The sequence below is a fragment of the Xiphophorus hellerii genome, chromosome 11, assembly GCF_003331165.1.
Source record: "Xiphophorus hellerii strain 12219 chromosome 11, Xiphophorus_hellerii-4.1, whole genome shotgun sequence".
In the NCBI taxonomy this organism is placed as follows: domain Eukaryota; kingdom Metazoa; phylum Chordata; class Actinopteri; order Cyprinodontiformes; family Poeciliidae; genus Xiphophorus; species Xiphophorus hellerii.
This window is the reverse complement of record NC_045682.1, coordinates 21,661,210-21,675,827: the sequence shown is the minus strand read 5'-3', so window position 1 is coordinate 21,675,827 and position 14,618 is coordinate 21,661,210. Positions and strand designations below refer to the sequence as shown.

Sequence of the window (14,618 nt, the reverse complement as noted above, 5' to 3'; positions counted from 1 at the left end):
GGTGTGTTGACACACAGGGACATCCAAAACATTCACAGAACTGGCGTTATTTTCTGGTCAAAGCTAACAAGAAAGCTCTCAACACGATGAGAGAGTTTGCTGTAAACTCTCTCTTTGCAGACATTTTGCCTGCGGAGAGTTTCATCCCTAGAACCCAAACCACACAGCTGGGCTTCCGAGACATGCTGCTTCATGACGAGGAGCGGGGAAGCTGCAGCTCAAGTTTGGATTTATCGCCAACTAATCCTGTTGGATCTCTTTCTGTTGCTGCACTCAGGTAAAACCGTCCACAACACAGAACTTTCACAACCCTTTCTGTCAAAATGCAACATGAAATACAGAGTAAGGATGAGCAAGAAGAAGTACTCAATAGATTTGGAGACGTGTAAATAACAGACCTTCAGACAGATTTATAATGTCACATATATGCCAGTAGGGGGAGCTGCAGCTCAGCTTTGCTGACATGAAACCCGAAGCACAGCTTCTGTTTAACACACACAACTTTATTTACACTAAAAGTCCTCATGTAGTTTGATAAGTCAGGCCATAAATCTGTTACTTGTAGCAGATTTAGCTTCTCTTTCACCAGAGATGCTGAAGTTGGAAAGATTCACGGAGGAATAACGATCCTGTTTTAACTTGTGCTGTCAGACTCGGTCATGTTGAGCTTCTGGAATGTGTTACATGATTAAGCACGACTGACGAGTCAGCTCAACACTGATGTTAAAGACCGCAAGACTACATACAAAGATGTGATATGTAATGATTTAAAGTAGAAGACTATTATGTATTCACACTGCAGACAATATGAGTTCTGTTCTACTTTTACTGCTCTAATTTTAAGCCTGCAACACAATTTTTTGAATAATAAAATAACTTTTTTAGGGAAACCTATTCTGACCGTGTGAGTAGCGCCGGGCATCATATTGTAACTATGGTAACACAATAATCAAACAATGACGCTAAGTAAGCTTGCCAATTCTTTTAAATCTTATATTTAACCTTCAAATCAGGTTTGATTGTGTTATCATTGTGAATAATCAAATATATCTATCAATTGTTTAAGTTAAAATTTCAGCATTCATAGGAGGCTCCTGATTGGTCAGGAGCAACTTTGTTCACATTTGCCTTGAGCAAGCTTCTCCATAAAGGCTTTTGTTGCTGTTTCATTTAGTGTAAACCCAGAACGATTGGTCCTAAAGGGTAGAGTTAATAGATATTCCAAGAGGCACCAAGACCAAAGTAGAGACGTATCCAATTAAAACACATCCGGTCTTAAAATATCAGAGGGGTTCATATGAATACCATGAGATTTGTTGTGAATTCCGTGAAGTAAAACATGAAAAAAATTTAAATAAATAAAATTATATATATACATTGCCTATATGGATGGTTGATTGCTGATTGGTTGCTTATGGTATGGTGAACTGACTTTTTAGAAAAGACCATGCAAGATTTATTTTTTCTTCCAGCTGCTCCATTTCATTCAAAACTTTTGTTCATGTCAACATGATCATTTTAAACTGTAAATGAATTAAATAAACAAACAAACAAGTAAATCAGCTCTTACTCTCATGTTAGAGAGTAAGAGCTGGCAGCTGGCACTCACTGAGAGCGTCTGTAATCAGAACTGTAACTATAATAATAATAATAATAATAATAATAATAATAATAATAATAATGGAGGAAGTGGGTTGCGTTTTAAGAGAGAAATTCAAATGATGGACTTTTTGGTCAATCATTTGGTCAACCATGGCTTTACCATGTAAACCAGAATGCTGGTTTCCATGGTAACGCCATAAGCGACAACATCTCCGAGCTTTTTGCTGAAACGTTGAGCGATGACATGCAGCAGAAGCAAGCTGAGTGTGTCTTTGTTTACTGAGCAGCTCAACGAAGAAGCTTATCTTGAGCTGCACTCATATTCTTCTCTCAGAGGATGAGACGCATAATAATGTATGAATAGATAACAGAAAACATGAAAAACAAATCCTGGGTTCACACTCTCTGCAAAGATGTAAAACTCAGCAAAATAAATCCCTGTATTCCAGTTCAGTTTGTAGTTGATTATTTTATTTTATTTATTTTTTTTGGACACTTTGAATCTTTCTGCTTGTAAAACTGATAGGAAATGCTCCACCTTTGGTTGGAGTGATCAAAACAGAGCAGAAACCAGAAAACAAAGTGAAAACACACATACCCCCCCCCCCCCCCCCCCCCCCCCCGCACACACACACACACACGCACACACATACCCAGACACATGTTTGCATGACTATCTTTGTGGGGACTTTCCATTGACTTCCATTCATTTCTACATCCTAAACCTAACCCTATCCATTACATACCTAACCCTAACCAAAACTCAATTCACACCTCAGTCCTAAATCTAACCCCTGACCCAAAAACAACGTTTCCCCTGTGAGGACCAGGCTTCGGTCCCCACAACGTAGTACATGTCAGGAAAATGGTCCCCACAAGGTATTACAAACAAACTCACACACACAGGAAAGAAAGAGTCACAGTTAAATCGAATTGCATTGTCCATCTGCAGCCCCTTCTGCCTCTGTTAGTTAAACAGCTGTCAGGGTTGGGTCGGCGTGCCGCAGCAGGGGAGGGAGTGGGGGTCTCTAGCAGAAGTTCAACAATCTGCTGGGGTTTCCTCTGAGGCTCAGAGGCAGGAGGCTGCATTATAGTGTCTGGGCAGTGGGGGGTGTGAACAGGGGCCCTGAAACGGCAGCTGTATTCACATTGTGAGCAGGTCTTTTACCTTCAATTCTTTCCACAGCCCTTAAACCTGAGCCTAAAGCCTTTCTGAAAGGGCCTTCTTCTCTGGGACTGCCTGTAAAACTGTATTTCACTCCATTCAACCTCTCATACTCTGTTCAGATTAAAATGAACTGTGCTTTGAAAATAAAACCCAAACCGCTCACACTGAAATGCCTTTATATGCTGAAGTTCTGTGGCCTGTTTTATGTTATCATAAAACACAATCTATTGCTGACAGAAAAAATATTAAAGACTCTCTTTAGTCCAACCCAGATAAAGTTAGATGGCTCAGCGGAGATACTGTTTCTCCCCCTTCTTGCTTACATTTTATTACGTTCCTTTAGGACTAAAGCGCATATGGTGAAAAGTGGAAGGCTTTAGACACACAATGAAAGGGGGAAAAATCGATCCATCGATCTTTTCCTCAACAAGTCCGCATGTACGTTTCGTCCCCCTTCCTACTGACTTCCTGACCCCTGTGGCCTTTCATTTCTTCAGTTTTCACCCCCACCTGTTCCCATTCCCTCGTTCCTCCAGCTCCCTCTTTCATATCCCATCTGCCACTGGGGCTGCAGGAGGATAGAGCCCGGAAAGGTGGACTGAAAGCGAGGCAATCAACTTGGACGGGATTAAATTATTGTTACGGTTCCTTTAGTGCCCCAGCAGCAGCAGCGGAGTAAATACGTGTCTGCTGTCCAGGCAGTGAGTTCAGATTTACTTACCTCATTGTTTTAGGATCAAAACAATGGAAAAGAAACGTATTTGCTAAAATGTTAATCATTTTGGACCTCACAGAAAACTGCCAAGAAACCAGCATATATGTTCTCTTAAAGAGACAGGAAGTAAGAAACAACGTGGTTATTGTCCAGGGCTTTATTGTGGTTGCTAAAAGAAAATGCTTCACAGTAGGATGATGTTCACTTGTGCTGCTCTGTGAGTCATGAGACAAACAAAACCATCTGGAGACTCAAAAATGTGCAGTTTGTGAGTGTAACTATACTTCACACAAAGCACAGGGTCTTGAAGCCGGGTCGATTATTTTATCCTTGTAATAAAGCTTCTTATATACTGTTGTAAAGACGATTATTTCTCCTTAAAGGGGCAGGAGTATGTATTTTCTGGACACATAGTGCCATTTTATAGCACAATCAAGTAATTATGTGTTCTTCAGTTGTTATAAAAATTCAGTATATATCAAATAGGATTTAACACACACACAATTTCAAGGCATAATTTAGCACCTTGAAATTGGGCCTCTGTTTCTTTAAGAACCTCCTGCTCTTTGTAGACCTTCAGGAAGAAGAACAACATTGTTCTTCTACTGACCCTTTAAAGTTTTGGGCTGAGAAGTAGTTTGATTAATAAGTAGTTTGTATTATAATAATATAATAGTTTGTATAATAAGCTCAGCAGATGCGCAGGTCCACCAGGTGTTTGCTAATTGATGCTGGCTAGTCTGAAGGAGCAGAGAGGATGGTGGGCTTCTCTGTGAGGTGGAAGCACAGATGCTTGGAAACTGCAGCTCTTCTGGAAAATCGGTTACTGCGATTTCCCCGGAACGCTGCATAAGTAGCTGCTACCAAGCATAAGAGGCTTGTCGGTCCACTGGCTGAATTATGAATATTCATATACGTCGTCGGCGTGATTTTTAATGACTTGTCGCGTGAACAAACTTATTGACGTGTGATTTTAATTTCATTTTTTTATTTAATGGAAATGCTGCAATTGCAAAATTTTGTTGTTTCTTTGTTGAATATCGACAAAAAGTTGCGCACATTTGTAGCGAATTTGTAGTCTTGTTTGTGCTGTTTTTACTGTTAGCTTTTATAGGAAGAATAAAAATAAATATTCAGGTGATTGTGTAACTAAGACAGCCTGGAGGAAAAGAAATACATGTTACTGGTCTAAAAGGGTTTAGAACAGATTTATTTATGTGCTAAAGGCAGAAAAGAGGTAAAAGTTCCAGTGCCCACGCTGGTATTGTTTGAGAATAATTTAGATGCTGGCCTTCTCACCCACACCACTTTGACCAAAACCAAACATTTCCTCTGTGTCAGTGGAAGCATCCAGAATCTTAATGAGATAAACCAATCAACCAAATTGCCTGCATAAATTATTTGAGTCTCTACCCACCACCCGCACCAGACGCCCACTCCTCACCTCCTTTTGTCCCACAGGCAGACGGCCGGCCCAGCCTGCAGAAGCGGTCACAACAGCCCGACTTCTGTCGGGGCCCGCGGGGGTCAGATCTGCAGGAGATACCCCTCTCATTCTGCCCCGGGGTCCTTGGGGAGAAGGATCTCCAAGCTGCTGTGCGGCTGTGGAGGAGGCAGATGCCGGCCATTCAAAGTGATGGGAGGTCCGGAGAGTGGGGGGATGACACGGCTCCTCTTAGGTTCCCATGCCCCGTGGCACACGCGTGTCACACTCCGGCAAGTAACGCAGACAACAGCAGCAGTGTCCATCTGCTCCCCTCGCACAAAGCCACGGCCGCGCAGCAGATACACTGTAGACCGGCTCACCATGAGCAGAACATGTTTAAAGTTAGTGTTTTTATGCGCTGCTCATGGTGAGTGTGATACATATCGGGATGAAGAATTATGACTTGTGGAAATATGCACCACACAGGCATGCATGCCTTGGTTCAGAGCTACAAGTGTTACAAGTGTCAGAATGACACTGCATATGGCACCAATTCACAACAAATCTCAAGTCATTTCAATCCAGTCACACATACTATACATTCCAGCTGATCTTATCAAACAATCCATGAATAACAGTTTATTATTTAATTGAGTTCAAAAAGTTTTCAGGAAACCCCGTATGTTGCACTGAGTCTTGAAAAACAACTAGCAATAGCGGACAATAACCTGCATCTTGCCGTTGACTTTACAGCAATCCTTCATACTGAGCAGGCGTGTGGCGACAGTGGAGAGGAAAAATTCCCTGTTAGCAGGAAGAAACCTTCAGCAGAATTATCTGGAGAAAACAGGGCAGATACACACTCAAAAAAAACAACAGAAGGGTTGATATTGGAGTACTTTCTATGCTAATAAAAAGTAAGAAAACAAAAAGCGGCAGAAAAACAGTGTTTAGTTGTCGATACCAGGCAGGCGTCGCAGTCAAACAGAAGGCCAGACCAGATGTAGCTTCAATGGAGAGAAAACATAAAGTTAACAGGTGAAATGACAGCAAATAATGCAAATTGGAGAGCAGCAGTAGAAGAAGAAGAAAGTGAGTAGAAAGTGGTCAGTTTGTCCTCAGCAGCGTGAGTGTATCGCAGCGTAGCTACAGCGATGACCTTTCTCCTCTGAGCAACTTACTGTGAATAAAGACATGCGTGTTATATATGATCAATATTTACAGTAGAAGTCAGACGTTTGTATTTGCTCATCTTATTCATTTAGAGCTTTTTGTGATGGATTTTGTTATTTTTTTTATGGTGGGATAATTATACTATCTTATTATGTTATCTTAGCTTTTGAAGTAGACAGGGTGTCTGCCTCACAGAGAAAACCACGGGTCCGGTTTCACAGGAGAGGAGTCTGTCAACTCAAAGACCTGCCTCCCATTCTTGTACCAGGCACCGCTGGAAACCTGCTGTCTGAGAGCAAAGTGTTCATTAAATTCTGATCTGAGTTTAACAATGAAGGAAAAGCTAAACCTGGACAGATCTTTTCACCCGTTTATTCCCATCAGGGACCCTCACTGCTGATGTTGTACTGAAATCTTTAGACATCCTGACAACGGAGAACAACAAAGTTCAGAATAAATGCATTGATTAGATTTTCTGCATCACTCTTCAAGAAGATTCTTCCTTTCCCATTTGTGAATAAGCAAGTGAAGTCTGACAGGAGTCTGCGTAATAGAAAAAAAAGAGAGAGTTAATCCCTTCACTCATTCATACCGACTTCATTCCACTGTCTGCTCTGATAGATACCTGTAAACAAATCACACACAAAAACCACTTGTATCATTTTTATCTTGATAGTTATTATATGTGGTTTTATATTTTCATAAAGAGAAAAAAAATCACATGTAATTGAATTCAATTGTAGCCAGAATATTTTCTGAAGATTATAATGCCAAAGTTACATTTATTTTTAGTTCTTAGTTTTGACCTCTAATGACATCTTGACATGATGTAGAGTTTCCTTTGAATTGACCCAAAATCAGTGCACCATCTCTTAAACAGTTGGTCATGGAATGGTTTATACGGAGAGAGACGCGTGCCAAATTACAGTAAATGTTTTCAATGCAGGTATAGACCTGAGAGTCGCAGCAAACTTGAAAGAAGTTGTCTTGGCTTGCAACAGCGTCAGGGTCTCCGTAGAAGCTGCCCTAATCCTGCCCTCTGAGTCTGATGGGTGAAGTTGGCTAAATTAATCCACGATGCACTTCAGCACATGAACATAAAACCATTTAAATCATGAAATGTTATTTAATTTTTAAAATTAAATCTATACATTTAGTCGAGGTGCATAAAATTAATTCTACTAAATAAATTCATTCTATTTAATTAATTATTTCTGCATTTGTTTCCAGTTTTAATAAATTAATGACACAATTAAATAATGACTTCATAAGTTATTTATTGTGATTTGGCACTCTTTGCTCTCCATACAGTCAAAGACATGAAGAGGTTTTGAAAAGCTTGAAGCTGAAACTGAGGAAATGGGACGTTTTTGTGATGCTGACATTGAAGAAATAAACAAATGGAGGAAGAAAAATGTTTAAGGTGTATTAGAATGGGTTTTAAAGAACATGTCTACATCAAAGATAACAGTATTATTCCAGCGTTATTACTCCAACAAAATAAGTGATTGCAGTTTAATGTCGATAGTGAGACAATTCAGTGAAACCCTTCACATTCTAACAGTGGGTCGCCATTAAAGGACGGTTTTGCGTCTTACTGCTTAGATATCACACAGCCAACCCGGCTGCAGAGGACTTCCTGGCATTCCTGAATGACCTTTAGTCCCGCATCCATCCCAGAATTTTGCTCCATACGGAGCCTGAAAGTTTGGCGTGTTTGAGGTGTCACTTCTCTCACATCCCCAGCAATTATTGTAACTTTCTTCACAAGTGTGCGTGATGGAGGTTTTATTGTTCTGCTGAGAAGCGTGCCAGGCTGTGAGTGGGGGGTGGGAGGAGAGGTGGGGCCACTTCAGGCACGCGTCCCCTTTGACTCATTGTAATAGGAATGGGTCCCCACCCCCCACCCACGCTCACCCAGGCGCCACACAAAGCAAAACATACATACATACACTGTAAAGAAGGTAGAAAACACAACTTATGTCAGAAATCTGATTGCACTCTAATAAACATGTTAAAAAATTATTTATAATTGGGATCAGATTTCTTTGTGTCTTTTTTTTTTTATATTATATTTACCACAGCTAACATTTCAAACTGTTCATGTGAAACATTAACGTTCTGATTTTTATCAGCTGCCATCTTGGCGGCGCAGGTGGCGCGTCAGGTCAGTGTTTGCAGAACATTTCAGGTGTGTTTACTCTACTGCATCCCTGCGACAGGTGCAGGACCCCGCAGCCCACCGCAACTCCTCCTTAGCCAATGAGAGCGCAGCCTGCTGCTGCTGGTGGTCTATAGGCTCGGGTACGTGCGCGCGTGTAAGTCAATAGCCAAGAGGATGGAGTCTCTCGAGCGCGAGCATGTGCCGTTTATTACCATACAGCTGTTCGCTCGCGCTCCAAACAAAGGCCCGCACCCTCCCTGTCGCGCCCCTTCACCAAGCCGAGGAGACCCGAATAACTGCTAGAAGCTTTAATAAAGTCTGATCCTGGACCTGCCCAGCCTTTGTCACCGCACACGCGTCGGAGTAATTACAGAGGGGGGCAAAGAGAGAAGAGAATAAAGAAAAAGGAAGGCCCCCTCTTTCTGTTGATTGGAGCCGACTGTATCCATGGTTTCCTTCTCTCATAATCCATAGCTTTCATATCTTAAGTTCAGAAAACTTCTTAATCTGTCAGTTTAGTGAAAGTTGTGGTTGTTTGATAAAACCAGGAAACTGAAAGCTGAGATCGTCCTGGAAGTCTGAGCAGGATTGTCAACATTCGATTGGTTGAAAGAGAAAATTAAGCTTAAGTGCTTCATTCGAACATTTTTCCATTTTAAAGTCACTTTTTAAAAAAATTATTTTCTACTGACTCGCGACTGATTTGCTGTTGAAACGTCAGAACGGTGACAGATCACCTCCATCACTTTGATTTTGCGTGGCTAATTAACGTGATGAGAAAACTGTAGAGGGAGCGTATCTGCTCCGCGCCAGCTTCTTATGAATATTCCTCAGATTTCCACTCCAGATGTAATGTGGGTTGCCTAATTCCCCGAGCAGCCCCCCGTGTGTCAGGATGCTCCCCTGAGGTCTGCGCGCGCGCTCCACCTCCTTGCCGCGACGCGCGGCTATAAAAGCCCTTTGCGTCTTTACGCACCAGAACCGAACCAAGAGAGCGCCAGCTTCCTCACGGGACCCAAGGGGAGACCACCAGAGGGGAACTGGAAGCACTGGAAGGATATCCCACTCCACGGGGATGAAACTTTAAGAGATCTGACTTTTTATAAACTGAACGCTTTCGAAGTCTACTGTTATTTTTGGGATATTATTGCGAACATCTATTTAGAACCCAAGGAACCGGACTTCACCGAATACAATGGCGCATTCACACCTGATATATCTCTTGGCTTTGACCTTGGTGCACGTGGTGAGTTGACTCGTATTACCTTAACTTAAATAACCTCCTTACAATGTATTTTACCGTATACCTCACGATGACCACCGTCGCCCTGTCGCAGGTTTGGTCCTCCGGTGTCTTCGAGTTGAAGATCCACTCCTTCCACACGGCGCAGCGCATCTGCAGAAGACACAGAGACTGTCACATCTTCTTCAGGATTTGCCTAAAACACCCGGAGGATGTGATCTCAGCCGAGCCGCCCTGCACCTTTGGCACCGGCCACACGAACGTAATCCGGGCGGATCACACGTCGATCTCCAGCAGCGCTCCCATCCGAGTCCCCTTCCACTTTAAATGGCCGGTAAGTACAAAAATCACAAAAAACATAATAATAATAATAATAATAATAATAATAATAATAATAATAATAATAATAATAATAATAATAATAAAATATCACTCGCCATTTCATTCATTCCAATTTTCATTTGGAATGAAAATTTTAATTTTCATTCCAATGAAATTATTGTTCATTCCAATTTTGTTCATTCCAACGAATAAAGATTTATTGTAACCTAAATTGTTTAAGTTACAATAAAGTCCTTTATTGTAACCTCAACTGTTTCATATCCGTTATTTTCTCCCTATGTGTGAAATTGTTCATGAATCATTAAGCAATCACAAATACTCAAACATGAGATATAATTTAATTTAGCTTTATACCGATTTCTGAAGAATGTGTTTTACAACCCACGCCCTACTTGCACCACGTGATTGTAGTTGGCCACAGTTAGACTTGACCAAGCCAAAATAACTCAACACTTTGTTGATTGTCATATTTCATGGACGCCTCAGCTTATTTTTATTTCAGTTGTCTGCGCAGATAGCCGGATAACTTTAATTAATCGATTGTCAGCTTGGTTTCGTATAAAAGTTCTGCTATCAAATCTAAAGAAAAGGGGCGAAATGATATCACCCGTTGCTGTGGCTCATAGTTCAATAATAACGTGCAAGCTCCAACACCATCATCTTTAAAATCATTAAACACTTTGTTTGCTTTTCAGGGGACTTTTTCATTGATCATCGAAGCCTGGAACGCAGAATCTCCAACAGAGTACACAGGTAGACTTTTTTCTTCCTCCTCTTTTTTTTTTACTCCATGACTTTATTTATCACCAGAAAAAAACCAATCGCATCTCTTGTTCTCAGACAACCAAAATAACCTGGTGAGCCGCCTGGCGACCAGGAGGAGGCTGGCTATCGGCGAGGACTGGTCCCAGGACGTGCACTTCGGCGAGCAGAGCGAGCTGCGCTACTCCTACCACGTCTACTGCGACGAGTACTACTTCGGGGACGGCTGCGCGGACTACTGCAGGCCGAGGGACGACACGCTGGGCCACTACACCTGCGACGAGGAGGGCAACCGCATGTGCCTGGAGGGCTGGAAAGGAAACTACTGCTCTGAGCGTGAGTGGAGATTACTGATGAAGTTCCCAGGCAGAGGCGGCCAAAAATTAATCGGAGCCATAAGGGGCCCACATTTTAGTTCATATTATTATACAGTAATCAGTGATTGTCCTTTCCAATTAATATAATATCATAAATATTAAGAATTCAAATTGATAATTAAAATAATAATTACAGTGAATTAATAATTCACTTTCTAGATGAATTGATTTGAATTCCTGAGGAAGTAAAACTTTTACATTTGATGGTAAGCAACTTTTGAAGCACATTTAAAAGCTCTTAGCTCACCTAGTTGCTACTGTAAAACTATGTGATTCACATGAGTGTAGTTGGCCACCGTTAATGGTGCTGTGTGATTGAGTGAAGTGGTCCTGGGGGGCCCCTACTGGCCAGGGGATCCTGAGCAGCAGCTTTATTTGCTTATGTCTCATGCTGGCTCTGATCCCAGCATCGAGATGTTCACTTGTCTTTTAACTTCCATATGATTTAACCGTTTTGAATCTGACACAAAACGCAGTTAAAGTTCTAAAGTTATGCAAAATACTTAGAAGCTGTGCCCTGTTTTCAAACACAGACCAAACTGTCTGTCTCAAAAGACAGTTTGGTCTGTGTGAATATTGCGGGGAAAAAACTGTGTATTTTTAGTTTTAGTGCTTAAAGATAAACTCCAGAGTTTTCAGAGCCAATGGGTCTTTTGTGCTCGTACAGTCTGATGATGATGATGGTGGTGATGATGATGATGGTGATTATGTCCCATCTGCCATTTGTTCTCTTACAATAAAAGAAAGAGTTGTGGCCCCCTTTAGACACATTTTTCAAGGTGATTTGAGAGGCAGTGTGTTTGTGTGTGAGACAGTGACAGTTTGGCTGGGTGTGTGTGTGTGTGTGTGGGGGGGGGGGAGGGGGGGGTGCGGGCGTGTGTGTGTGATGGAAAGGACATAAAAGAAAGCATCTTTCTTCGGCTGTGTGCCTGCCAGCTGCTTGGATTAATACTTAACCAACAGTGAAGTTTGAGACAAAGGTGGGTTCAGACTTGGCAGAGTGGGGGCGGGGGGAGGATCTGTATATATGTGTGTGTGTGTGTGTGTGTTTGAGAAGGCGTGCCCATTGTAATCACACCTCCTCCCCTCCCTTTCTTTCTCCAGCCATCTGCTCGGCGGATTGCAGCGAGAAGCATGGCTACTGCGAGGCCCCAGGGGGGTGTACATGCCGCATGGGCTGGCAGGGCCCCTCCTGTAATGAATGCGTGCGTTACCCAGGCTGTCTCCATGGGACGTGCAGCCAGCCGTGGCAGTGTAACTGTCAGGAGGGCTGGGGGGGGCTCTTCTGCGACCAGGACCTCAACTACTGCACCAACCACAAGCCATGTGGCAATGGGGCCACCTGCACCAACACGGGTCAGGGCAGCTACACCTGTACGTGTCGGCCCGGCTTTGGAGGCACCAATTGTGAGCTGGAAACCAACGAGTGTGACAGCAACCCCTGCAAAAACGGAGGCAGCTGCAATGTAAGTGTCCACAACCATTGGCCCTACCTGTGTGCTTTGCAGGGATGCGGTGTCTCATTTGGCTTGCGGATCAAGGGGATAAAGATATCACATAGTGGTCCCCAACATTGTTGCTTGAGGTATAGATTACTTTTAGTTAATTCATAAAAGAAAATGGGCACTCTGCCTCTTCAAAACTACAACAGTTATTCTTCTCCAGAGGCGCCACCTTAGGCTGTGGAGTCACAAAGGCTTATTGTCCAGGGAATCTCTGCTAATCTTCTACCGGACTGAACTGAAAGCAAGTGCAGAATATTAATATCTATAATCTGTCTCCAGGACCTGGAGAACGACTACTCCTGCACCTGTCCACAGGGGTTCTACGGAAAGAACTGTGAGATCATTGCCATGACCTGCGCAGACGGTCCCTGCTTTAATGGCGGAACCTGCGTGGAGACGATGACAGGAGGTTACACATGCCGCTGCCCTCCCAGCTACACCGGCTCCAACTGTGAGAAGAAGTTGGACCGCTGCAGCAACAGGCCTTGTCTGAACGGTGAGTTCCGCCGTTAGAGTCTTCTCTGGCGACATCTTGTGGCTGAAGTGTGAACGAGCACGCTTCTTTTTATTAAGCATGATCATCTTGTTCATCCTTACTCCTGCATGCTGAGCTGAGTGTTTCACTCTTCTTCAGGTGGTGACTGTCTGGACCTCGGCCAGAGTATCTTGTGCCGCTGTCAGCCAGGTTTCACCGGTGCCAACTGCCAGGTCAACATCGACGACTGCACCTCAAATCCCTGCCAAAATGCTGGAACCTGCCAGGATGGTGTGAATGACTACACTTGCTCCTGTACCTTAGGGTACACTGGCAAGAACTGCAGCATCCGCTCTGATGCCTGCGGGGCTCGTCCGTGCCAAAACGGAGGCACTTGCTTCACCCACTTCACTGGGCCTGTATGCCAGTGTCCGAAGGGCTTCATGGGTCCAAGTTGCGAGTTCACACTTCAACCCAGTTTCAAGCCCGCTTTGCGCCAAGCCTCCCAGCCCTCCTCCACCACCACCGTCACCATCTCCTGCCTCCTGGTGGTCCTGGTGCTCGTTCTGGTCGCAGGCATCCTTTTCCTGAGGCGGAGAAGAAGGAGGATGGAGGGAAGGAAGCAGCTGAGCGACATTGCGGTCTACAATGACTTGGAGGCGGTCAACAACCTGGGAGGCAGCGAGAGAGATGCTTTCCTCAGTCCTAACAGCCTCTTCAAGATCAGCAACAGCACAGCTCGCCTCAGCCTCACGCTGTGTCCCGATGGCAGACCCGGGTACAGACACAACCCGGTGGAGAGCAGCCTGGCCAGAGCCGAGCGTCAGGACTTCATGTGGAGGGACGACGCCATGCTGGGCTCTGCACCCGGGCTGAGATGAAACCAGGACAAAAACACACACGTTGAAACAGGGGCAAAGAACATTTTAGCACTTGTTGCTTTTCTCTCTTTTTGAAGAGAGGAGCAGACACATAAACAGATAGAAATGTCAATATAAAAAGTTACGTTCTGACACATGAACTAATGTTGACTTACAAGACTTTTGGAGACTTGTAAAGGATTGTGCTCTTTAGTGTTCAAGACCCAAAGAGACAAATAATGTAACCCGCCACTGATAGGACCTACAACACAAACCAAATGCAGGATGAAGCAATATATTTTCAACACATTCACTTTGTTTTCCTTTTTTAAAACAGACTTTTCTTTTGCTTTTCAATCTTCCTTTGATCATTTTTTCCTTATTGTGAGCACCATCATTTTTTCCCTCTTATTTTTTATATTATTTATTTATTTGAAAACTTGTGTTTGTGGCTTCACTTTGATTGTCACAGATGTAGAAATATATTTATATGATGCTGAGTGTAGACTGACGTTTGTTGCATCTGGATATGTGAAATATCCCAAAGATAAATGTGTGAGACTAACTGGAGCCATTTCTTCAAAAGACTTACCGAATACAAATATTGGTCACGTTACGCTCATGTGCCATTTTAAGTTCATGCCAAAGTTTGTGTTCTGTTGCATATTTTCACTCATGTTATTTAAGTTCATGTTGTGTGTGATGTGGAATAAAAGATTTGATATAAAACAGTTCAATTTGTAGCTCCTTGGATTGCACCATGGGATTATAGTAAGCATAGTCTGCTTGGTAGGGGACAAAAGTAA

General features: G+C 43.0%; 2 protein-coding genes across 2 annotated transcripts; both read left to right on the top strand.

The window, feature by feature from the left end:
• The first annotated feature begins 4 nt into the window (after positions 1–4).
• On the top strand, positions 5–6,718 carry LOC116727793 (uncharacterized). Its single transcript, XM_032575406.1, has 2 exons — positions 5–277; positions 4,947–6,718. The coding sequence occupies exons 1-2, from the start codon at positions 87–89 to the stop codon at positions 5,371–5,373; spliced, it is 618 nt and encodes a 205-aa protein (XP_032431297.1). The 5' UTR covers positions 5–86; the 3' UTR covers positions 5,374–6,718.
• Positions 6,719–6,729: 11 nt separating this feature from the next.
• Positions 6,730–14,545, top strand: dlb (deltaB). The gene is made up of 7 exons (XM_032575405.1): positions 6,730–9,494; positions 9,586–9,825; positions 10,529–10,586; positions 10,674–10,931; positions 12,077–12,438; positions 12,757–12,973; positions 13,112–14,545. The coding sequence occupies exons 1-7, from the start codon at positions 9,444–9,446 to the stop codon at positions 13,831–13,833; spliced, it is 1,908 nt and encodes a 635-aa protein (XP_032431296.1). The 5' UTR covers positions 6,730–9,443; the 3' UTR covers positions 13,834–14,545.
• Positions 14,546–14,618: the final 73 nt, after the last annotated feature.